At 47.9% G+C, this 25,435-nt stretch overlaps 1 protein-coding gene across 1 annotated transcript in view; it reads right to left on the reverse strand.

Moving 5' to 3' along the window:
* Window positions 1-25,435, reverse strand: part of KCNN3 (potassium calcium-activated channel subfamily N member 3) — a 463,290-nt gene that overhangs the window by 16,010 nt on the left and 421,845 nt on the right. Inside the window, exons 5-7 of the mRNA XM_085636850.1 lie at window positions 25,279-25,389; window positions 23,082-23,209; window positions 21,899-21,968 (exon numbers count right to left, since the gene is read on the reverse strand). Of these exons, the coding sequence (XP_085492976.1) occupies window positions 21,899-21,968; window positions 23,082-23,209; window positions 25,279-25,389 (309 nt within the window). The remainder of the gene's footprint in view (window positions 1-21,898; window positions 21,969-23,081; window positions 23,210-25,278; window positions 25,390-25,435) is intronic.

The following is a 25,435-nucleotide window of genomic DNA, read 5'->3' on the forward strand; positions in this document are numbered from 1 at the left end:
AACCTGGAAGTACTGAAGTAGCTTGGTATCCAAGCTCTGATCATACTGTACTGTAGTCTTTGCAAATGTGCATGATCAAGCCAGCAACACTAAACATCTTTATATATTCTTAACAATGGAATCTGCTATTGTTGGTATTATATATGGCACTCCAAGATTAGCGGGCAGCTTCTGAAACATGCGAGCACCATATTCTCTCTTAGTTAGGGGTTGTATATCAGAACATCCAACACAAAAACATTGTGTTAAAAAAACTATTGTTACTCAAATAGTTTTACAGACGTTATATTTAGAAATTAGCATTTAAAAAACCTTAGAAGTTCACTGAAAAAAACATAGGTTTCAGGGACGGTATAGTTAGAAATTAGCATTTAATAAAACCTTAGAAATTCACTGAAAAAACCATAGGTTTCAAGGATGTTATAGTTAGTTGTACATTTCACTCGTATAAAACCAGAGAAATTCGGCTGTTATAGTTAGAAGAGCTAACTATAACTCGCGCCCACGCAATGCACTGCTGATGACGTCACATATCACATCACTCATGACATGCTCAGTGACATCACTGATGACATTACTGATGACATCCCAAATGCAGGATTGCCCCCGGGACCTGGCCCACCCGGGGGTTTGAAAAACATTTCATTTTTGATGGAGTTCGTGCACCCAGCGGGATGAGGCGTAAATTGTAATAAAAAAATGCTTTTTTTGGACCTGGGGGTCAGGGTATTTTTACCATGCCCCCTTTTCTTGTTTTTGTATGTTTCTCTCACCTTTTTCATTCTCCCTCAGTGTGAAGCACAAGAAGGCTGCCAACCCTTTCTGGTTTGAAGAGTTGGCAGCCAATCAGACTCATGCTCGGAGGGCTCAGCCAATCAGATCTCACAATTCTCAAATACCGATATCTGTAAATCTTTAAATATCTCAAAAACTACTGGAAGGAATTACACCATTTGAAACAAAGCGTGCTTTCTGGTCCAAGAGCTATCTCTCTGCCAAAGTTGGTGTAATTCCGTTCAGCACTTCAGGCTGTAGCCGTGTCTAATGTTTCCTATGGAAATTAACATGGTGAAAGCATCTTTTGGGACCCCCCTTTTTTCTTGGCCCCCCCCTTGACAAATCAACCCGAATCTTTCAAGACAAGAGCTGACCTGAGTGTACAATAAGATTTGAAAATTTCGTAAAGATTTGTCAAACGACGCCAAAGTTATTAGCAAATCAAAAATCACTTTCCTATGGAAACTAGGTTCTAACTATAATTACTTACTGGCTACCGCCAGTAGGTAAGATATATATATATATATATATATATATATATATATATATATATATATTTTCCAAGAGTTCCCCAGATGCGGGACCGCATGGGGAGTGTAGTTTATTACGCCAATTCTTACCCTCCAGTGGGTTACCCTGCCGCACTCAATGAAGGACAACAATGTTCACAGCCCTCTGGTGGGCTTCAGAAGAGAACTCCACATGTCTGCTTGATTCACCCAATACGCCCATGCAAACGTGAGTATTTCACTTGCGGGTCCATCAATGATTCGATTTGGTGCGTCGTCCCTGCGGCCTGGAAGCGCCGCGTATACTTGTTTTCCAAGAGTTCCCCAGATGCGGGACCGCACTCCGTATTTGGTTGGAAACATTCCTTTCTTCTTTGAGACATGTGGCTTTCCCTCCCCGTATCTCGTCCCTGGCCTGACGCGTTTCAAAGCGTTCTTAGCTTCTCATCAGAGGCCCATGCAGCAGGTTTAATTCACAGCATTGCCACACCCCCTCCACACGTCTTCATTAATTAATAGGCTTCCGGTGTGCCCTCACAATGGATGACTGTGGCTGATGCACGGTGGGGAGTGTAGTTTATTACGCCAATTCTTACCCTCCAGTGGGTTACCCTGCCGCACTCAATGAAGGACAACAATGTTCGCAGCCCTCTGGTGGGCTTCAGAAGAGAACTCCACATGTCTGCTTGATTCACCCAATACGCCCATGCAAACGTGAGTATTTCACTTGCGGGTCCATCAATGATTCGATTTGGTGCGTCGTCCCTGCGGCCTGGAAGCGCCGCGTATACTTGTTTTCCAAGAGTTCCCCAGATGCGGGACCGCACTCCGTATTAGGTTGGAAACATTCCTTTCTTCTTTGAGACATGTGGCTTTCCCTCCCCGTATCTCGTCCCTGGCCTGACGCGTTTCAAAGCGTTCTTAGCTTCTCATCAGAGGCCCATGCAGCAGGTTTAATTCACAGCATTGCCACACCCCCTCCACACGTCTTCATTAATTAATAGGCTTCCGGTGTGCCCTCACAATGGATGACTGTGGCTGATGCACGCTGGGGAGTGTAGTTTATTACGCCAATTCTTACCCTCCAGTGGGTTACCCTGCCGCACTCAATGAAGGACAACAATGTTCGCAGCCCTCTGGTGGGCTTCAGAAGAGAACTCCACATGTCTGCTTGATTCACCCAATCCTCTGCTGATGACGTCAGATATTACATCACTGTATTTAGACACTTATTTACCCATGTCTTCTTCCATTAATCTTTAGCTATACATATATTACAAATATTTATTTTTCAGAAAGACACATATGTCATCAGTGATGTAATATCTGACGTCATCAGCAGAGGATTGCGGTCGCGTGAGATATAGTTGCCTGCACTAACTATAACGGGGGAATTTCATTGGTTTTTTACGAGTGAAATGTCCAGCTAACTATAACATGTGTGAAACCCATGGTTTTTTAAGTGAATTTGCAAGGTTTTTTAAATGCTAATTCGTAACTATAACGTGTGTGAAACCTATGGTTTTTTCAGTGAATTTCAAAGGTTTTTTAAATGCTAATTTATGTATGTATTTTTTATTTTTTTTATGGGATTTTTAGCGTGCGCGCACGGTGCGCGAACCTCGCTTAATTTTCAGTTAAAAATAAAAAAAAAATTACGTGTGTTTTTTCTTTTTTTTGCCCTTGGGGGTCCTTCTGGGACCCCCTGACAAAGGCTAGGGGGTCAGGTACTGTCCACCCTGCCCCCTTTTCACGTTCTCCACCTTTGTTTTTCACCCCCTCAGACTGCGAGAGACAAAATGGCGGCCGACACTTCCTGGTTTCGACCGATTCGAATGTTTACCGACATCTAACAACCAATCAGAATTGCGCTCGCCCACGGCAGGGTGCGCGCACTGTGCGCGCACGGTGCGCGCGTATAGATATTTATATGCTTTTAAATGCTATTTTCTCAGGAAATACTGAACAGATTTACACGAGACCTTCAAAAGGCACTTCCTTGACCTTATGGCTACCTCTCTGCCAAATTTCACGTAATTCTGTTCAGCCATTCGGGCTGTACCTTCGACTAAAGGTCCTATGGAAAAATGCATGGGGAAAAAGTGTTTTGGGACCACCCCTTTTTCTCGGCCCCCGCTTGATGAATCACCCCGAAACTTTCAGGGTAGGAGCTGAACGGAGCGTCCCATTTTTTTTGAAAATTTCGCGAGAATTCGTCAACCGGCGCCAAAGTTATTCAAAATAGAATTTTGAGATTTCCTATGGAAACTAGGTTGTAACTATAACTATCTACTGGCGACCGCCAGTAGATAATATATATATATATATTCACTGAAAAAACCATAGGTTTCACACATGTTATAGTTAGCTGGACATTTCACTCGTAAAAAACCATTGAAATTCCCCCGTTATAGTTAGTGCAGGCAACTATAACTCACGCGACCGCAATCCTCTGCTGATGCTAATACTGTATTTAGACACTGATTTGCCCATGTCTTCTTCCATTAAATTTTAGCTATACATATATTGCAAATATTTTTTTTTCATAAAGACACATATGTCATCAGCAGAGGATTGCGGTCGCGTGAGTTATAGTTGCCTGCACTAACTATAACGGGGGAATTTCAATGGTTTTTTACGAGTGAAATGTCCAGCTAACTATAACATGTGTGAAACCTATGGTTTTTTCAGTGAATTTGCAAGGTTTTTTAAATGCTAATTCCTAACTATAACGTGTGTGAAACCTATGGTTTTTTCAGTGAATTTGTACGTTTTTTTAAATGCTAAGTTACTTTACGCCGTTCGTGGCGTGCGCGCCCACTTCACGCAGTTCGTTCCGTGCGCGCACCGTGCGCGCACAGTGAGCACGCGGTGCGCTTCGCGCACCGCGCGCCCACTTTACGCAGTTAGTGCCGTGGGCCATGCCGTGGGCCATGTACGCACGATGCGCTTCACGCATCGTCCACACACGGAGGACATATTATGCGCTACGTTGTGAAATGTTATTTATTAAATGTTCTGAATGTTACTATGCCATGCACAAAAGGTGCCCTTCTGGGAATATTTTGCACACGGGGTGTGGAAAGTGTGGCTAATTTTTTTTTTATTTTTTTTTTTACCGTACGCGTACGGTAAGCGCAATCGGCGTTTTTTCAAAAAAAAAATAAAAATAATTTTTGGCCTTGGGGGTTCTTTTGGGACACCCTAACAATTGATAGGTGGTTAGGAGCTGTCTAGCATGCCCCTTTTCTTGTGATCCGCCTTTGTTTTTCCTCCCCCCGTCAGAGTGCGAGAGAGAAAATGGCGGCCGACACTTCCTGGTTTCGACCGATTCGAATGTTTACTAAGATCTAACAGCCAATCAGAATCGCGCTCGCGCACGGCACCGTACGCGTACGGTAAGCTTACCGTAAGCGCACGGTAAGCGCACCGTAAGCTGCCACAGATATATATATTGATTTAAATGCTATTTTCTCAGGAACTACTGAACAGATTTACACCAGACCTACAAAAGGCACTTCCTTGACCTGTAGACTACCTCTCTGCCAAATTTCAAGTAACTCTGTTCAGCCGTTCGGGCTGTAGCTGTGTCTAAAGGTCCTATGGAAAAATGCATGGGGAAAATGCGTTTTGGGACCCCCCTTTTTTCTCAGCCCCCGCTTGACGAATCCCCCCGAGACTTTCAGGGTAGGAGCGGAGCGTAGCGCCCCATTAGTTTTGAAAATTTCGCGAGGATTCGTCGACCGGCGCCAAAGTTATTCAAAATAGAATGTTGCGGTTTTCCTATGGAAACAGGGTCCTAACTATAACTGCCTACTGGCGACCGCCAGTAGGTAAAATATATATATATATATATATACATATATATATATATATATATACACACACATAGTTATGCAATCACCCTAGAGCTTAGGAGGTCACTCGGCTGGGTTCCTGCCATCTGGCTGTCATTTCTCCATTCCCCTCGATGTGCAACAAATCTGCTTCTGTGCCTTACGCGTTTCGATGCGACGGCATCTTAATCATAGGCATGACAGTTGTAGGAAGTGCTCTTTTATTTCTAGTTTTCAAAATTGATCACATGCCCCCAGTGGGCTGTCACAATTCTCCCTTTATGCATGATGGGACACGTAGTCCTTTACAAGCGTAATTATTCCCTTAGTAGGGTCCTGCACCAATTCAAAGTTCAATAGAAAAGCACAAGGGAAACCCTACTCACAACGAACCAGGGTAAGTACTGTATGTCACGAAACAAAGGTTCTTGTGGAAACAATATTATACTATATTGATAATGCAAAGCACACTGGCAATAACAATGGGTCGTATGGATTTCAGACAGAAAGGAGGCCGAGTGAAGTATGATTGAGTATGCACAGTTTATATCAATTTTCAAGAGACTTTTCAAATATATACAACAAGTAGTGCTTAGTGTCCCCAGTGTGTAATGGAACCAAAAGACGAACTAGTGAAAAATGTGACATATACAGCTTGATTTCCAACATTCAAAAAACGACCATTTACAATTCTTAAGTATATTCAGACACCGTGTTTAGTGACCAGTGCTGATTCAATGAATCGTTTTTTTATATATGTTGACGGCGTTTCGACCCTTCCAGTGATGCAGGGTCTCTTCAGGACCTAGTAATATAGGGACATCTGAAAAAATTATAGCAATGCGCGCAGCCACGTGTGAGAAGTGAAGAACACCGGTCAAGTGGAAAGAAAATGGGAATATACTCATACTGGACCCAGCCGGGTACTCAGTGTTGGGAGGGGGGGGGCGCGAGGAGAAGGCTGGCGGTGGAAGATGAGACACGGCGGATGCCGCTGTCTGCAGTTCAGAGCTCTGGAGGGGTTGCCCATATTTGGACTCCCGTTATTGTGGGCCGAGTCAGAAGTTGCAATAATGAGGGCGCGAGAACAGGATGTGTCCCGTCATTGTCTTCGTACAATGACAGACGCTTCCGAGGAGACGTGTAGCAGATGCACGCATCGGTTACCGATTGAATCGAGATATCCAAGGACAGGACACATCCTGTTCACGCACCTTCATTATTGCAACTTCTGACTTCTTGACGGATAAGTCAAAAAAAAAAAAAAAGAAAAATTCAGGGCAGGAGTATAGGGGCCATTAGCGAAGGTCCCTCGCCTGCCGCTGTAACCTTATGTGCTGGCTGTACCTAAAGGGAATATTTCCCCTTTGGAGATGTTGGCTAGGCCATAAAAGAAAGGCAGTGATGCCCCTGTCTATCGTATCACCACCTCGCAAGTTTAGTCTCAGTACTTTAGCGTTGAAAAAGGCTGTGTCGCAAAAGCAGATTATTGTGAATAATGCATTACACTCCAGGTGTAACAGTGCTGTGGTTTTTACCCAGAGCATTAGATGAATATTAAATTACACAGGGGTGAGCGGTGACCTAGTGGAACACCAGAAGTCAGCTGAGTTAAGACTAAAGAGTATAAAATCCTCGAGCAACAACTGAATTAAACCGGACCACTGAAGCTCGAGATCGCAGTTAGGTCCCTCAACCCATCCAGTAGTTAATGTAATCCTAAGTTGTTGAGCGTGGGAGGTTGGGCGCAGCGGCCAAGGCTTCCTGACCCCGGACTAAGGGGTTCGCGGTTCGAGCCGTGGTGCCAGCGGCAGGTTAGCCCAGCACCATGTGACTCTTGGCAATAGCTTGCTTAATCTCCCCGACAGCCCCCAGCGCCGGGACAACTTTTTGGAGGTAGCTGTGCGCTTTACAAAAAGGCTGGTATGTCATTCCTGGTATGTTTTCAATCAGCATCAAAAGACAACCTCGCTATACTACAATGCCAGATAGTGATAGTGTACTCAAGAATTGCCAGGCCATTACCGTCCTTCAACGGACACCACACGCTTAGAATGGCGAGGGATGCATGAAACCAGGGTGTGTGCCAACCCTGGAGGTGAAGCCTGGTGCAAATGTGGAGAAACACAATCACTCCACAGACATTAACAGAGGCAGGCAAGGCGGGGATGCTTCTCGAAGGACCAAGGTCAGGCCCTCAGGCTTTAGGTCAGAAGAATGGTGACCCGGGAACTACTGAACGAGACGTCCAATTTGTCCAGTTCAATACTGGCGAAAGCATAGTATAGAAAAGGAGGATATTTCTAGTACGAAACCACGCCAGGGGTTAAAAATTGGCAGGATCAATGGCTTCATCGCTGACAGCGGTGTAAGAACAAGTCAATGGAGGCGGCATAAGCTACCATTCAATTTCTAGGCAAAGTAGAAAGGTTACAGAAATCCTAAAATAACTTCTAAGGGGAATCTGTAATTTTGTGCTACGTCTAATCGAAGCCTGGGAGTTAATGTGAATAAAGTGTTAGGTAAAATAACAGAAAGCCAAGTGGATACCTCTCCATGGGGTGGAGTGTTCGGGGGGCGCTGAAGCCATTCGGCACAGAATCCGTAGAGAAATCTGCCTAGCCTATACGTTGGACAGTGGTGCCGGCATAGAATCATGTTTCATGCTCACTGGGTTACCGAGAAGGTGCGTTTCTGGCAGTATAACGCAGGTTTTCTTCCTCCCAGTGTAAGAATTAAGCACATTGGAGTGAGTAGTACAGCCGGGCAAATACCAATCAGGATCACTGATTTCGCAGGGGTGCTTACCGGGGGGAGCCTGCCAGGCGCATGGGCGAAGTAGAGAATGTGATTTAAGTAATGTATGTTGTATCATGCCTCCACAAACGGTATTTGACTGTCTCCCAATTTTTGTTTTCATATATGACCCTTGGTGAGAGGAGACAGTGCTGTAAGACTCCGAACAGGACACAAGCGTCTCACCGCATAATGGCAAGGACGGAGAAGAGCACCATGGTGTTTGTGGGAAGATTGCCGTCAGAGCGTACCGGGCGTCAGCCTCCACGAAACACAGTTAGAGGTTGGTAGCCTAGCGCTTGAGTGGGGGAACGGCAAGGGCAGGCTGCACAGAGAGCAGCAGCAGGCGTAAAGGGAGGACATAAGGTATGGGGGAGCCTCAGGAAGACAGAAGCCTCCCTGGCAGCGTGGCAGAAACAAAAGGTGTATTGGCTTGGTTATGGAAACACACTGACAGGATGGTGTGTAGAAGGAGGGCCACTCACTCTGGGATGCCTCACGGCTAGTTGAGTACGCCTGACAAAAATCGGGGTAGCAAACGGAGACGGCACTTGCAGCCCAGCCCCCGCCAGACAACAGGGCACAAAAGAGACTAACAAGGTAGCGAGTTGGGGCCTAACTCCGGGGAAAGGCTACCCCCCACATGCAAGGGGGCATGGAAAACAACAAAGAACAATCTACGAGCTGTCAGGGTGATTTACGACCCTAGGAGATGCAAATGAGCAAAAGACAAATCAGTGATTTACGGCCGGACGATGATTTATGGCCGATGATTTATGATGATAAATAAGAAAGTATGCTGTTCCTAAAGAGAATTATTAGTGAAAAAAGAGATAGATGAGTCCCTGATGTCAGGAGGGAAATCCTCCTTTAGGAAAAAGACCCTCACACACCCGGCAGACTAGCTGTCATATGTCGTCAGCATGTGGCCCAGATGTAAAGTGTCATCATCGGGTCTGCTCCGAATCGGGGCGGCGCTGCAATCCCCGATCGGCGACCCCAAAGGCGCCTTTTAATGGAGATCTTCATTCCATAGTTGCCGGTGGGTGAATGCAGGTGAGGGCCTTAAAGTGAAAAGAGTGTGGTGAGTGGAGTGTATTTAAAAATAAGTAGTGGGGAGCCTGAATAGTGTTTATTAAATGACTGGGGTCCCACTCTTACAATAAAAGCAATACAGTGCGTAATATTACAGTTAGATTGACTGTATTACGCTGTGGTCATAGATGGTCAACATGTTTCTTGCTTAAGTATAGTAACCGCAATTCTTCAGGACCAAGTGATTCACACACTCATTGGTAGTGGTAGTGGCTAATATGGCACTTACCACACATACAGCACCCTAATAAGTGGTGACTAGTGCAGGTTTAGGAAAATGCCCTTAACTGCAGGGCTGAAAAATCCAACGAGCTGGCGCTGGAGGCAGACACCGGATAGTACAGTGTCAGAAGTCCGTAGTACAGGACGCCTATCCACCTACCCTTGATCCACGCCGAGTCGGCGTGGATCAAGGGTAGGTCCTGAAGAATTGCGGTTACTATACTTAAGCAAGAAACATGTTGACCATCTATGACCACAGCGTAATACAGTCAATCTAACTGTAATATTACGCACTGTATTGCTTTTATTGTAAGAGTGGGACCCCAGTCATTTAATAAACACTATTCAGGCTCCCCACTACTTATTTTTAAATACACTCCACTCACCACACTCTTTTCACTTTAAGGCCCTCACCTGCATTCACCCACCGGCAACTATGGAATGAAGATCTCCATTAAAAGGCGCCTTTGGGGTCGCCGATCGGGGATTGCAGCGCCGCCCCGATTCGGAGCAGACCCGATGATGACACTTTACATCTGGGCCACATGCTGACGACATATGACAGCTAGTCTGCCGGGTGTGTGAGGGTCTTTTTCCTAAAGGAGGATTTCCCTCCTGACATCAGGGACTCATCTATCTCTTTTTTCACTAATAATTCTCTTTAGGAACAGCATACTTTCTTATTTATTTGAGTACTTCTGGGCTATGTATGCTGGACCTGTCATAAACAGCCCCTGTTCCTCCTCTTTTTAAGTACGATGATTTATGATGCCCATGCAGAATGATTTATGACAACAGAATGATGACAGATTGTGACAGGATGATTTATGACAGTCTGATGATTTATGACCATGATTTATGGCTGATGATTTATGATGATCAGGCAGTGTGATTTATGACAGCGAAATAATAGCCGGTTGCGGCAGAATGATTTATGACACCCAATGATTTATGACCCATGAGTTATGAAGTCCAATGACACCGAGTGATAACTAATTTGTGATCATGTATGATAATGATTTATGACCCTGGCCACCAGAAGGGGTTCAGGGGATTGTACAAATATGATGTATGTAATGAGTAATAAAAACTGCGGCCAACAACCACCACAAAAATGCAATGACTGTTGGCTGTGTTCGTAATGCAGATACACAAGTTTGGTATGGTTCCCGGAATGGGCGCAGTGCGGGGGTTATGAGCGTGTCTCTTTAACTTAGTGCCGCAGAGAAACTGTGGTCACATTCTGCACCTTTAGTAGGAGTTTTTTTTATCTTTCGTAGTTTGATGTATCAACATAGACGAACCTTGCATAGTATACACATGAGCTGGTGAGAGTGTCACAATTTGGCACTGAAATGAATGAGTGATGTGCTGTGCATGTCACTGCACCAGCCACACTAGCCTCACAAATACTGTCCCCTGTGAGGCTCTGGCCTGCCTGAAAGACTTGAATTGCCTGAAGGGCAGTTTACCTTTAGCCATATATATTCAAGAGAAGGTTAACACTCCTCTCTGATGCCGAAGACTGTGTCTCAAAGTTTCACGCTGAAGAGTGAACGTAAGAAAGTGATGGAGTAAAACCCACTCTGTGATATGTTCAAGATGTGCAACGGCAAAGCTTAAGCTTTCATGTTGATATTTTCAACAAGCATAGGCAAATGCAACAGGGCTCAATTATAACTAAAAGTGCGTGGATGCTTCCAACGATCAGGTCACTCATCTATTGGTCAATACACTCATTTACCCAGAATACACTCACTCCTCCACTCATCTCTGCGTTAATGTATCTGTCCTTGTAATCCATTGACTCATTCTTGCATTCACCCACTGATTCATCCACCTCCTTAGACACACATTCATTGCTCAAAAAAGAGACGATTTCAATGATATGTCAGACCTATTCTACGGGTACTCAGTTAAAATATACATGTTGTGTCTCATCTGCAATCTAACAAAAGCACTACTTGCTGTTCCATCACCAACTCCCAATGGGAACTTAAAGAGAACAATGTAACAATGCTCGAGACACCACTGATAGGCCATCCAAGCCGAAGCAAAGAATGAGCAAATCATGGTAGCCAATAGCTGAAGGGAGTTGACCCAAAACCCGCTCTTCTGACCACTTCCTGTTGTGCTTGTTTACAGAGTTGACGGCATGACGTCCTCCTAAAATGAGTTGTCTGTAGTTAGACCTAATCATAAGGAATTCTTTTTTTGGTGCATCTCAGAAAGGACCGCTCTGCCCTCGTCGCTGCACTTTTATAAATCTTTTAAGCATATTTTTTTAGAAGTGAAAGCACAGAGGTGATCGGGCGAACAACCTTTACAGCGTGGTCGTTACACCGCGGTATGTTTACATCGCGGTCATTACAACGCAAGTCGTTACAACGACTTGCGCTGGATGGCGCTATACACTAAGGAATAGTATGAATTACTATTCCAACACCTTCCCTACTGTTACGTAGGCTGGAGTTGGAATAGTAAATCATACTATTCCTAAGTCCCGCGCCCTCCAGCAGAAGTCGTTGTAACGACTTGCGTTGTAATAACTGCGATGTAACGTACCGCGGTCTAACGACCTCGTTGTAACGACACATAATCTTGTGAGAGAGGGCGGCAAGAAGACAGAGGAACAACAGAGAGAGAGGACAGAGAATAAGCAAGGTTGGGTAATGAGCAGTATGAAGAGGTGGTTGATGTCGAAATGGTGAACAGAGAGGCACGAGGCAACAAACAGCATACAGGGGCGAGGAGGAGAAGGATCTCTGTGGGGAAGAATAGGGAAGGAGTGAAATGGGGCGCGAGCAGATATAAGGAGGTGCTGAGGCAAAAGAAAGAAGATGAAAAGAGTGACCTGGGGCGAGAAAGAGAGGTGGAAAGAAATGTGAGAACATGAGATAGAATGTGCAGAGAGCGCCGTCACATGCAGACAGAGATAGGTGGTAAGGGAGAGAAAAAAAGAGAAAAGGGGCTAGTGAAGCGGAGACTATGGGAAGGTGAGAAGAAGGGTGCGAGTGGGGAAGACATCAATAAATAGATGATTGCAGTGGACTGAAATAGAGGGGAAGAAGTGGGGGTATGAAGCAGAGAAAGGATAGAAAAGGAAAACACATAAAGGGATGAAGGGAGTGAGTCGGAGCAGGGCATGGTGACTGAGGTAAGATGGAAGGAGGTGCAGAGTTGGTGAAATATCAGGTAAAGTCTGAGTTATAGCAAATAATAAGGAGATCGTGAGAGAGAGAGGCAGGGCACTGGAGAAATATAATTGGGGAGAGAATGATAGAAGCCTTGAACCAGGGGCAACGACTTAGACAGCAAAGGATACACCGGTCAAAAGACAGGCGCAGGGAGATCACAGGGGCCCTGAAGGAGGGATGGAGAGGGGTAATATACAGGAGGAGGCTGGCAAGGCGAGAGAGAAGTGGCAGACGGGCGGGGGTGATGAAGTCAGGGAAATAAGGCAGGTGGAAGCCGTCGAACAGGGAAGATGTCATGGTACCCGACTGCACAGCATCAGTAATCCCGTTGCCTGGTGACAGGATACTGGAAACACCCCCTGGCCAGGGAGAGCGAGGTGGAAGCTGCGTGAATGGTCCCTGGACAGAGCAGAGAGAGAGGAAGTGGGTGACAGGCAGCGAGGTGGTGAGAGAGAGGGAGAGGTAGGAGAGGGGGCAGAGAGAAGATGGCGTGGATGTATGGAGGGGGAAGAGGGTGAAAGAGAAACGGGTGAGAGAGAGAGTGAGTGGCAAGAGAGCAGCCTTCACCTTGCAGTGTGTCACCCCCACAGAAGCCCAAAGCAATCACGCCAGCCCTCCAGCGGGATCTGATAAGAGGGGCTGCATTATTCCTCATCCCCGGGGTGAGCCCCCAGACTTTCAGTGCACATATCTCAGAGCCCCAGCTGCCAGGTCTCTCCTTCATGGGGACATGTGGCACCTTCAGATGCCCCCTACCACCAGCGCCGCCATGTGACTGGGCTTCTGCCCGGGGAACCTTACACCAGAACCTTTTCAATCCAACAGATAGGAGTGGAATGAGTGCCTTCCCGCCCTCCCTCGTCCACGCAGCAAAGAATCATTGAGTGGAGGAGGTGAATGAAATGCCTCGTCTCCTCTGGAGCCGTTAAAACACATCTCCCTCGCCCCTTCCCTTTAGTGCAGAGTTCTGCGACAGAGGATGCCTGTCCCTCACCCACCACGCACGACAGTGCCCTCCATCACACCATCTACCGAACACCGAGGCTCGGTGCAAGATGGCGCCGCTCCCTCCAGCCTGTCAATCAAGCACGTGGATCCGGAGCTGGGAGCAGAACGCCCTCACCTCTGTCAATCCAACACAGAGATCTGGAGCAGAGAACACACGCCCCTCACCCCTGTCAATCCAACACAGAGATCTGGAGCAGAGAACACACGCCCCTCACCTCTGTCAATCCAACACAGAGATCTGGAGCAGAGAACACACGCCCCTCACCTCTGTCAGTCCAACACAGAGATATGGATCTGGGAGCACATACCCACACCTATGTCAGTCCAACACAGAGATCTGGAGCAGAGACCACGCCGCCCTCACCTCTGTCAGTCCAACAGTGAGATCTGGAGCAGAGAACACACGCCCCTCACCTCTGTCAGTCCAACACAGTGATCTGGAGCTGGGAACACACCGCCCTCACCTCTGTCAATACAAAAGAGAGATCTGGAGCAGATAACACACGCCCCTCACCCCTGTCAATCCAACACAGCTGGAAGCACACCGCTCTCACCCCTGTCAATCCAACACAGAGATATGGAGCTGGGAGCACATCCCCTCACCTGTGTCAGTCCAACACCGACATCTGGAGCAGAGAACACACCGCCCTCACCTCTGTCAATCCAACACAGAGATCTGGAGCAAATAACACACCACCCTCACCCCTGTCAATCCAACACAGAGATATGGAGCTGGGAGCACATGCCCTCACTTCTGTCAATCCAACACAGAGGTCTGGAGCAGAGAACACACCACCCTCACCCCTGTCAATCCAACACAGAGATCTGGAGCAGAGAGCACACCACCCTCACCCCTGTCAATCCAACACAGAGATATGGAGCTGGCAGGACATCCCCTCACCTGTGTCAGTCCAACACCGACATCTGGAGCAGAGAACACACCGCCCTCACCTCTGCCAATCCAACACAGAGATCTGGAGCAGAGAACACCCCCCTCACCTCTGTCAATCCAACACAGAGATCTGGAGCTCAGAGAACACCACCCTCACCTGTGTCAGTCCAACACCGACATCTGGATCAGAGAGCACACCGCCCTCACCTCTGTCAATCCAACACAGAGATCTGGAGCAGATAACACACCACCCTCACCCCTGTCAATCCAACACAGCTGGAAGCACACCGCTCTCACCCCTGTCAATCCAACACAGAGATATGGAGCAGAGAGCACACTGCCCTCACCCCTGTCAATCCAACACAGAGATATGGAGCAGATAACACACGCCCCTCACCTCTGTCAATCCAACACAGAGATATGGATCTGGGAGCACATACCCACACCTGTGTCAGTCCAACACCGACATCTGGAGCAGAGAACACACCGCCCTCACCTCTGTCAATCCAACACAGAGATCTGGAGCAGATAACACACGCCCCTCACCTCTGTCAATCCAACACAGAGATATGGATCTGGGAGCACATACCCACACCTATGTCAGTCCAACACAGAGATCTGGAGCAGAGACCACGCCGTCCTCACCTCTGTCAGTCCAACAGTGAGATCTGGATCAGAGAGCACACCGCCCTCACCTCTGTAAATCCAACACAGAGATCTGGAGCAGATAACACACCACCCTCTCCTCTGTCAATCCAACACAGAGATATGGAGCTGGGAGCACATACCCACACCTATGTCAGTCCAACACAGAGATCTGGAGCAGAGAACACACCACCCTCACCCCTGTCAATCCAACACAGCTGGAAGCACACCACTCTCACCCCTGTCAATCCAACACAGAGATATGGAGCAGAGAGCACACCGCCCTCACCTCTGTCAATCCAACACAGAGATATGGAGCTGGGAGCACATGCCCTCACTTCTGTCAATCCAACACAGAGGTCTGGAGCAGAGAACACACCACCCTCACCCCTGTCAATCCAACACAGCTGGAAGCACACCACTCTCACCCCTGTCAATCCAACACAGGGATATGGAGCAGAGAGCACACCGCCCTCACCTCTGTCAATCCAACACAGAGATATGGAGCTGGGAGCACATCCCCTCACCTGTGTCAGTCCAACACCGAAATCTGGAGCAGAGAACACACCGCCCTCACCTCTGTCTATCCAACACAGAGATCTGGAGCACAGAGCACACCGCCCTCACCTCTGCCAATCCAACACAGAGATCTGGAGCTCAGAGAACACGACCCTCATCTGTGCCAATCCAACAGAGAGATCTGGAGCTCAGAGAACACCACCCTCACCTGTGTCAGTCCAACACCGACATCTGGATCAGAGAGCACACCGCCCTCACCTCTGTCAATCCAACACAGAGATCTGGAGCAGATAACACACCACCCTCACCCCTGTCAATCCAACACAGCTGGAAGCACACCGCTCTCACCCCTGTCAATCCAACACAGAGATATGGAGCAGAGAGCACACTGCCCTCACCCCTGTCAATCCAACACAGAGATATGGAGCTGGGAGCACATCCCCTCACCTGTGTCAGTCCAACACCGACATCTGGAGCAGAGAACACACCGCCCTCACCTCTGTCTATCCAACACAGAGATCTGGAGCACAGAGCACACCGCCCTCACCTCTACCAATCCAACACAGAGATCTGGAGCTCAGAGAACACCCCCCTCACCTCTGCCAATCCAACACAGAGATCTGGAGCAGAGAACACACCGCCCTCACCTCTGTCTATCCAACACAGAGATCTGGAGCTCAGAGAACACCACCCTCACCTGTGTCAGTCCAACACCGACATCTGGAGCAGAGAACACACCGCCCTCACCTCTGCCAATCCAACACAGAGATCTGGAGCAGAGAACACCCCCCTCACCTCTGTCAATCCAACACAGAGATCTGGAGCTCAGAGAACACCACCCTCACCTGTGTCAGTCCAACACCGACATCTGGATCAGAGAGCACACCGCCCTCACCTCTGTCAATCCAACACAGAGATCTGGAGCAGAGAACACACCACCCTCACCCCTGTCAATCCAACACAGCTGGAAGCACACCGCTCTCACCCCTGTCAATCCAACACAGAGATATGGAGCAGAGAGCACACCGCCCTCCCCTCTGTCAATCCAACACAGAGATATGGAGCTGGGAGCACATCCCCTCACCTGTGTCAGTCCAACACCGACATCTGGAGCAGAGAACACACCGCCCTCACCTCTGTCTATCCAACACAGAGATCTGGAGCACAGAGCACACCGCCCTCACCTCTGCCAATCCAACACAGAGATCTGGAGCTCAGAGAACACCACCCTCACCTGTGTCAGTCCAACACCGACATCTGGATCAGAGAGCACACCGCCCTCACCCCTGTCAATCCAACACAGCTGGAAGCACACCGCTCTCACCCCTGTCAGTCCAACACAGAGATATGGAGCAGAGAGCACACCGCCCTCACCCCTGTCAATCCAACACAGAGATATGGAGCTGGGAGCACATGCCCTCACCTCTGTCAGTCCAACACTGAGATCTGGAGCAGAGAACACACCACCCTCACCCCTGTCAATCCAACACAGCTGGAAGCACACCACTCTCACCCCTGTCAATCCAACACAGAGATATGGAGCAGAGAGCACACCGCCCTCACCCCTGTCAATCAAACACAGAGATATGGAGCTGGGAGCACATCCCCTCACCTGTGTCAGTCCAACACCGACATCTGGAGCAGAGAACACACCGCCCTCACCTCTGTCTATCCAACACAGTGATCTGGAGCAGATAACACACCACCCTCACCTCTGTCAATCCAACACAGAGATATGGAGCTGGGAGCACATCCCCTCACCTGTGTCAGTCCAACACCGACATCTGGAGCAGAGAACACACCGCCCTCACCTCTGTCTATCCAACACAGAGATCTGGAGCAGAGAACACACCACCCTCACCCCTGTCAATCCAACACAGCTGGAAGCACACCACTCTCACCCCTGTCAATCCAACACAGAGATATGGAGCAGAGAGCACACCGCCCTCACCTCTGTCAATCCAACACAGAGATATGGAGCTGGGAGCACATCCCCTCACCTGTGTCAGTCCAACACCGACATCTGGAGCAGAGAACACACCGCCCTCACCTCTGTCTATCCAACACAGAGATCTGGAGCAGAGAACACACCACCCTCACCCCTGTCAATCCAACACAGCTGGAAGCACACCACTCTCACCCCTGTCAATCCAACACAGAGATATGGAGCAGAGAGCACACCGCCCTCACCTCTGTCTATCCAACACAGATCTGGAGCACAGAGCACACCGCCCTCACCTCTGCCAATCCAACACAGAGATCTGGAGCTCAGAGAACACCACCCTCATCTGTGCCAATCCAACACAGAGATCTGGAGCTCAGAGAACACCACCCTCACCTGTGTCAGTCCAACACCGACATCTGGATCAGAGAGCACACCGCCCTCACCTCTGTCAATCCAACACAGAGATCTGGAGCAGATAACACACCACCCTCACCCCTGTCAATCCAACACAGCTGGAAGCACACCGCTCTCACCCCTGTCAATCCAACACAGAGATATGGAGCAGAGAGCACACTGCCCTCACCCCTGTCAATCCAACACAGAGATATGGAGCTGGGAGCACATCCCCTCACCTGTGTCAGTCCAACACCGACATCTGGAGCAGAGAACACACCGCCCTCACCTCTGTCTATCCAACACAGAGATCTGGAGCACAGAGCACACCGCCCTCACCTCTACCAATCCAACACAGAGATCTGGAGCTCAGAGAACACCCCCCTCACCTCTGCCAATCCAACACAGAGATCTGGAGCAGAGAACACACCGCCCTCACCTCTGTCTATCCAACACAGAGATCTGGAGCTCAGAGAACACCACCCTCACCTGTGTCAGTCCAACACCGACATCTGGAGCAGAGAACACACCGCCCTCACCTCTGCCAATCCAACACAGAGATCTGGAGCAGAGAACACCCCCCTCACCTCTGTCAATCCAACACAGAGATCTGGAGCTCAGAGAACACCACCCTCACCTGTGTCAGTCCAACACCGACATCTGGATCAGAGAGCACACCACCCTCACCTCTGTCAATCCAACACAGAGATCTGGAGCAGAGAACACACCACCCTCACCCCTGTCAATCCAACACAGCTGGAAGCACACCGCTCTCACCCCTGTCAATCCAACACAGAGATATGGAGCAGAGAGCACACCGCCCTCACCTCTGTCAATCCAACACAGAGATATGGAGCTGGGAGCACATCCCCTCACCTGTGTCAGTCCAACACCGACATCTGGAGCAGAGAACACACCGCCCTCACCTCTGTCTATCCAACACAGAGATCTGGAGCACAGAGCACACCGCCCTCACCTCTGCCAATCCAACACAGAGATCTGGAGCTCAGAGAACACCACCCTCACCTGTGTCAGTCCAACACCGACATCTGGATCAGAGAGCACATCGCCCTCACCCCTGTCAATCCAACACAGCTGGAAGCACACCGCTCTCACCCCTGTCAGTCCAACACAGAGATATGGAGCAGAGAGCACACCGCCCTCACCCCTGTCAATCCAACACAGAGATATGGAGCTGGGAGCACATGCCCTCACCTCCGTCAGTCCAACACTGAGATCTGGAGCAGAGAACACACCACCCTCACCCCTGTCAATCCAACACAGCTGGAAGCACACCACTCTCACCCCTGTCAATCCAACACAGAGATATGGAGCAGAGAGCACACCGCCCTCACCCCTGTCAATCAAACACAGAGATATGGAGCTGGGAGCACATCCCCTCACCTGTGTCAGTCCAACACCGACATCTGGAGCAGAGAACACACCGCCCTCACCTCTGTCTATCCAACACAGAGATCTGGAGCACAGAGCACACCGCCCTCACCTCTACCAATCCAACACAGAGATCTGGAGCTCAGAGAACACCCCCCTCACCTCTGCCAATCCAACACAGAGATCTGGAGCAGAGAACACACCGCCCTCACCTCTGTCTATCCAACACAGAGATCTGGAGCACAGAGAACACCCCCTCACCTCTGCCAATCCAACACAGAGATCTGGAGCAGAGAACACCCCCCTCACCTCTGTCAATCCAACACAGAGATATGGAGCTCGGAGCACATCTCCTCACCCCTATCAGTCCAACACAGAGATCTGGAGCTGGGAGCACACCCCCTCACCCCTGTCAGTCCAACAAGAAGATATGGAGCTCGGAGCACATCCCCTCACCTGTGTCAATCCAACACTGAGACATGGGGTTCAGAGCACATCCCCTCATGCCTGTCAATCCAACACAGAGATAAGAAGCTCGGAGCACATCCCCTCACCTCTGACAGTCCAACACAGAGATCTGGAGCAGAGAGCACACCATCCACACCACTGCCAATCCAGCATTGAGGTCTGGAGCAGATAGCACAACTCCCTCACCCCTGTCAGTCCAACACTGAGATCTGGAGCAGAGAGCACACCGCCCTCACCTCTGCCTATCCAACACAGACATCAGGAGCAGAGAGCACACCACCCTCACCTCTGCCAATCCATCACAGTGACTTGGAGCAGAGAGCACACTGCACTCACCTTTGCCAATCCAACACAGAGATCTGGAAAAGAGAGCACACCATCCTCACCTCTGCCAATCCAACACGTGGATCTGGAGCAGAGGGCACACCACCCTCTCCTCTGTCAATCCAGCACAGAGATCTGAACCAGAGAGTACACCACCCTCACCTGTGTCAGTCCAACACAGAGATCTGGAGCAGAGAACACACCGCCTCACCTCTGCCAATCCAACACAGAGATCTGGAGCAGAGAACACACCGCCTCACCTCTGCCAATCCAACACAGAGATCTGGAGCAGAGAACACACCGCCTCACCTCTGCCAATCCAGCATAGAGGTCTGGAGCAGAGAATACACCACCCTTACCTCTGCCAATCTAGCATTGAGGTCTAGAGGAGAGAGCACATCTTTGTCACCTCTCTCAACCCAGGACAGAGATATTATCAGCACGTGATACATCTCCTTCACTTCAGTCTAACCACCACCAATGCTGCAGAGGTGGTGTGGGGGTGGTTGACAAATTAACAAATGTTGGTGCAGAGGATATTTCTCACTAGGCAGTGTTTCTGTTTTGCGGTTGGTCCTATGAATTTGTAGATGTCTTGTATGCAGTTCTCCTTGTCTGGAGGAGTCTGGGTCTTCTGTAACAACTCCACTGGACACTTTGATTCACTGAGGTAAATCACACACGATGGGTGGCAGGGTAAGTATGTGCAGAACATCAGGGCCTTAGGCAAAGCTTGAGGTTTGGTCTCAGCCGGGGAAGAGGGGTCATCAAGGAGCTTCGCACGCAGGAAGGAACCAGGAGGTCCATAAACTTCTTGTCAGAGAGAGGTTCTCTGAGTCCTATAGGGGAGTTCAACCATATCTTCACAGTTCTTGGCATTCAGCCAACAGCACTCGACCAATCAAATCCAGCATACTGTTCACTGCTAGATTGCCAGCCAATAAGTTTGGAGGTCTCATTGTGGGCTTACTCCCACTCTTCAGAAGCAGATGTGGAATCCTGGCTGGTTACCCCGAAACTGGTTCTAGGATGCCTTTTTTTGGTCCAGGGAAGACCTGTCTTGGCAGTTCGGGCTGGACTGTTTCCATGAGGAACAGAGTCAAGACTGATTTGCATATAGCTGGTTCGGAACTGGGGTGGCAAAGTGAGCTAAAGAATGATGATGGATTAAACCCAGATCTGTGACTGGGGGTGAGTATCTGAAATGTTTCAGGGCTCCATCCATCATCCTCTTGTATTTGGTAGGGTCTATACCAGTTCCATACCCTTACCTCAGGCCCCAGAGTGACCAAAAAATCTATATTATGTCCACTGCTGTTCTCCTGCTATACAGGGCTGTCCCTTTCACTACCTTTGGGTACTCTACTAGGGTTACTTACAGAGCATTTCAATTTATGATTCAATTAAATCAAATCCATGGTTACTTTTTTATGTCTGTATTATAGTTTAGAACACATTATTAATTGGAAATTTCACAAACAGTAGAATGTTCTCAGATTTCCATTCTGAATAATATTTTTTAAGAATTGATGCTTAAAATGTATTTATGGCTCACTACTATTCATCAGGAACAGAGCATCTGAATGTTACTTGCGGTCCTTTCCATAGATCCAAATATGCCTTTTTCATCAGTAAATCTCAGTTGGGAAGAAAAAACATCGAAGGACACGTTTCGGTCTTCACCTTAGTACTTCACAGCGGAGACTCCCACTCTGCACCCCAAAGTGACTAAAGCATTTGGAAATCTTTGGTGAACCACATGAATGCACACTAGAGATCTTGTGAATAAAGCTCAATAGTAGCCATGAGAATCCCACTATCTCTTGTGACACCTCAGTGAGAAGATACTCCTGAAGAAGGAGCAGGAAGCTGAGGCTTACCTTGGAGAGGTCTACCAGAGTGTTGGCCTGGTCACTGAGTTTCCTCTGCTCCATCTTCACACTCCTCAGCCTGTGGAAACAAGCACAGAAGGGACATGAACTTGTGAATCCTCCATAATTTTGAGGACAAACGACGTGGAATGGCAGGAACCCGCTTTCCCCCGGCCCCTAAATCTAGAGAATGAAACAAATTAAGAATAATTTTCTGTCTAGAGGCAGGGCTCTACATTCTATAACTACTTGCTTCACTGAAGGATCAGAAACATGCCTCATCCCCCTAACCCCTTTATTAAATAGGACACTCACCTAAGCAACACTTTATAGGCAACTTTACTATTTGTACTTCTTGTAGGGGATTAAAGGTTTCCTCTGTACTGTAAACTTCCTAACCCCATGTATTAAGGTCTGTCTAAAATCTGGACACATAGGAGGGGAAATGTTGAGCTCAGCTCAAAGAAACAGAAATCCCTGTGGAAAAGATGGCTTAAATCCTCACTATGCCAAGAGTACAGCCTATGAGCAGAGAAGGGTTTCCTTCTAGTGTCTTATGTTCTAACATAAGGCAACAGGATGGTAGAGTCCACCCTGTCACATGATCACTCTCTCATTGGTAGAAAGCTATTGTTCAAAGCTGAACTGGACTCCCAAGTTTTTTTTATCTCTAATAATCGAGGACATGGGATCACATGGGCACCTAGGTATGTATTCTCCAGCTAAGAAAGGCTACAGTTATCAGGGCTTCATTGTGGCACCCCAAAATCAAGTCAACCTAAGACCCTCAACTGACAGTGAACAGACTACAAAGAGGGTTGCTTTACAAATATCTCAAGAGACAAATAAGACGGACAAATTAATGAACCCTTGAATGCCTCATTTTCTACCACGCACCATAACTCCTGTATTAAGATATGTCAATTTTAAGACCTCATAGTGCATCAGAATTTCATCTGAATCAGTCCCTTGTCATACCCTTAATGGAGGACACCATCTTCTTTTTCCGACAACTGTTGGCAGAGAGCGACTACAAGTTCTCGCCTCTCCACTAGTCTAGGCAGATATCAATTGTTCTTCCTTTCCTGTCTCCTGTTGACTGGCAACCATTGCTTCCCCCCTCCCAGGCATGCCCTTGGAGGGGATCCAAAGTGCTCACTTGCCTCCCAGAAATGCGCACAACCTCACTTACTGGTGGATAGCCTGAAGAAACTTTCTCTGGTGTTTTCTCACTTTGGCGTGGTCAATCTTTTTCAGCAGCTTGGTGTGTTTGTATATGAGCCAGGTTTCTCGTAGAACGTTGGCAGCTGCATTCTTAATCTATAGAGAGAAAAGCAAACGGAAGGCACTAATGGCTTCTCTGGTGGACCAAGTAAGGGGCAGGTGGGGAAGGTCACTCAGGGATCACGCACGTTTTCACAGACGACTGGAAGGTAAGTCAGGAGGTAAATAGAGCCCAATAAACTACAACTAGGGAATGATAGAGGAAATGAATAAAGGAGTATTCCCTCACTGCAGTCAGATTCAAAAGAAGGTGATGTTACCAAGTGGCACTGACCTCAGAAGGCCTCTAAGTGAGAGGCACAGTAAAACATCGAAGAGATACGTGGACTGAAATTCATAAGATTTACACCGCTGTGGTATCTAAGGAGCTCACACATAACTGTGCAAGGTTTCAAGGAACTCCACACAGTATGGGAAGAAGGAATGGCTCCAAAGACTACAAGCATCCTACTTTTGGGGCAAGAATCCCTAGTCTTATTTGAAGTGAGTCAGAGTGGGAGTACTAGCACAGTGGTGGAGCTCAGTCCACATGTTTCTTAAAGGACCATCAGGCTGACAGAGGAGATCCCTATCACTGACGATTGAGTGATCTTCAAGACACACACCATGACAAAACACATCATATGAACCTCAAAGCACAACACAAAATAACTGCAGTGGTCCACAGATCTATCACACCTTGTTCAAGAGATCCTTGGATACACTTAACACACAATGAATTGAGGACTTAGCCATAACAACATGACATGAAACAATATGACATAACACAACATCACAAGATGGAACCATACACACCAAATATAGGACTACTAGAAAGCATCCTTTAGACAGTGGCCCTGAGGAACACAATACCTAGGATTAGAGAGGGGTTTAGGTAACCCAGAGGTATGGGTTTTGACATGAGGCTACTATTTAAAGCAACCCCCTAATCGCCTATCGCTGACACCAAAGCATTAGTTGCCTTTGTATAAGAGACACTAGCCCATACTTCTGTAAGCCAAACACTCAAATCAATCTTGGGGTGCAAAGGGCAGCTGTGGGTGAGGACTAGAGAGAGTGGAGCAAGAAATGACATAGCACTGTGCTCTTCTAGGGATGACGGGCATTCATAAAAAATGCCCTGCTCTTTAGTGAGAGTATTGGCCTCTCATTTCTCATGTCATAGTTCAAGGAAAACTCACACAAATGAGAACATTCGGGCCACCCTATGCCCACAAGTGGTAGGTTGATACTGTTTAAAACAGACAAAAGAGAACTATTTTGGGTGTCCCATACCCATGGGTGAGAAGTTGGGGCAGTATTGATCAGAATCTGAGTATGTGTAAAACGGTGTAGGCGGGGAATATCGAACCCCAAATATCAACGGGACATAATATTGTAACCATGATATTAAGGGACAAATGTTAAAAGCTAGTTAGGCAGGTTTAATAAGTTTCTATACATTTTCTACACCTAAATCTACACATATGTATCTTGGTGGAATATTAGAGTGACCAGAACTTTAAAGCTAAAACTGGGACATTTCCAAAAAATAGAAGAAGGACTATAATTTTGCTTCAACCGAGAGCACAGAATGACAGCGCTCCTCAGCAGAGAATCACCAGTAAGAACATAAATAAAATGCCATTTTTAAAGCCAGTAGCATGACTGTTAATTCAATTGCTTTCTAATAACAGCTGGTAACTATCCCTGCTTTGGAAAACATAAAAAGTCTCCTCCCACCGTTTTCAGTTCTCTAAAAACCAGGACATGAGCTAAATTTCCAGAAATCTGCCTGGACAGCTGGTGGAAACCAGGGACTGCCCCAACAAATCCGGGACGCCTGGTCACCCTGTGATATATGCTTCTGTGCACTTAACTTGTGATGGTTGGTCCCGCCGATATTCTGGTAACGATATTCTGCCCTGTCGATATTTGGGATTCCATATTCCCTACTACACCCATGTAAAAGGAACCCAATAACCGTGTTACTTTCAGGGTTTGCTCTGGGCACAACTATTTCAGTTCTCAATGGGGCAGTAGCTCCTTTTCAGTACACACAGGCCGCTGACAGCACAAGTTGAGCCTTAGAGTTCTAAGCATCTTGATGTCAGTGCACCTCTTACCCGCTTGGTCAGCTGAGTGTCCATCATGAAGTTGTGCACATGTTTCTCAGCTTTCGTGAGTTCCAGTTTTCTTGCGACCACCGCAACTACCAAAGCCGTGCAACCAGCGCCCTGGGATGAAAGAATAAGAAAGAATAATTCAGTCAACAAGGTGCAG

The sequence above is a fragment of the Triturus cristatus genome, chromosome 12 (genome assembly GCF_964204655.1).
Source record: "Triturus cristatus chromosome 12, aTriCri1.1, whole genome shotgun sequence".
NCBI classification, from domain to species: domain Eukaryota; kingdom Metazoa; phylum Chordata; class Amphibia; order Caudata; family Salamandridae; genus Triturus; species Triturus cristatus.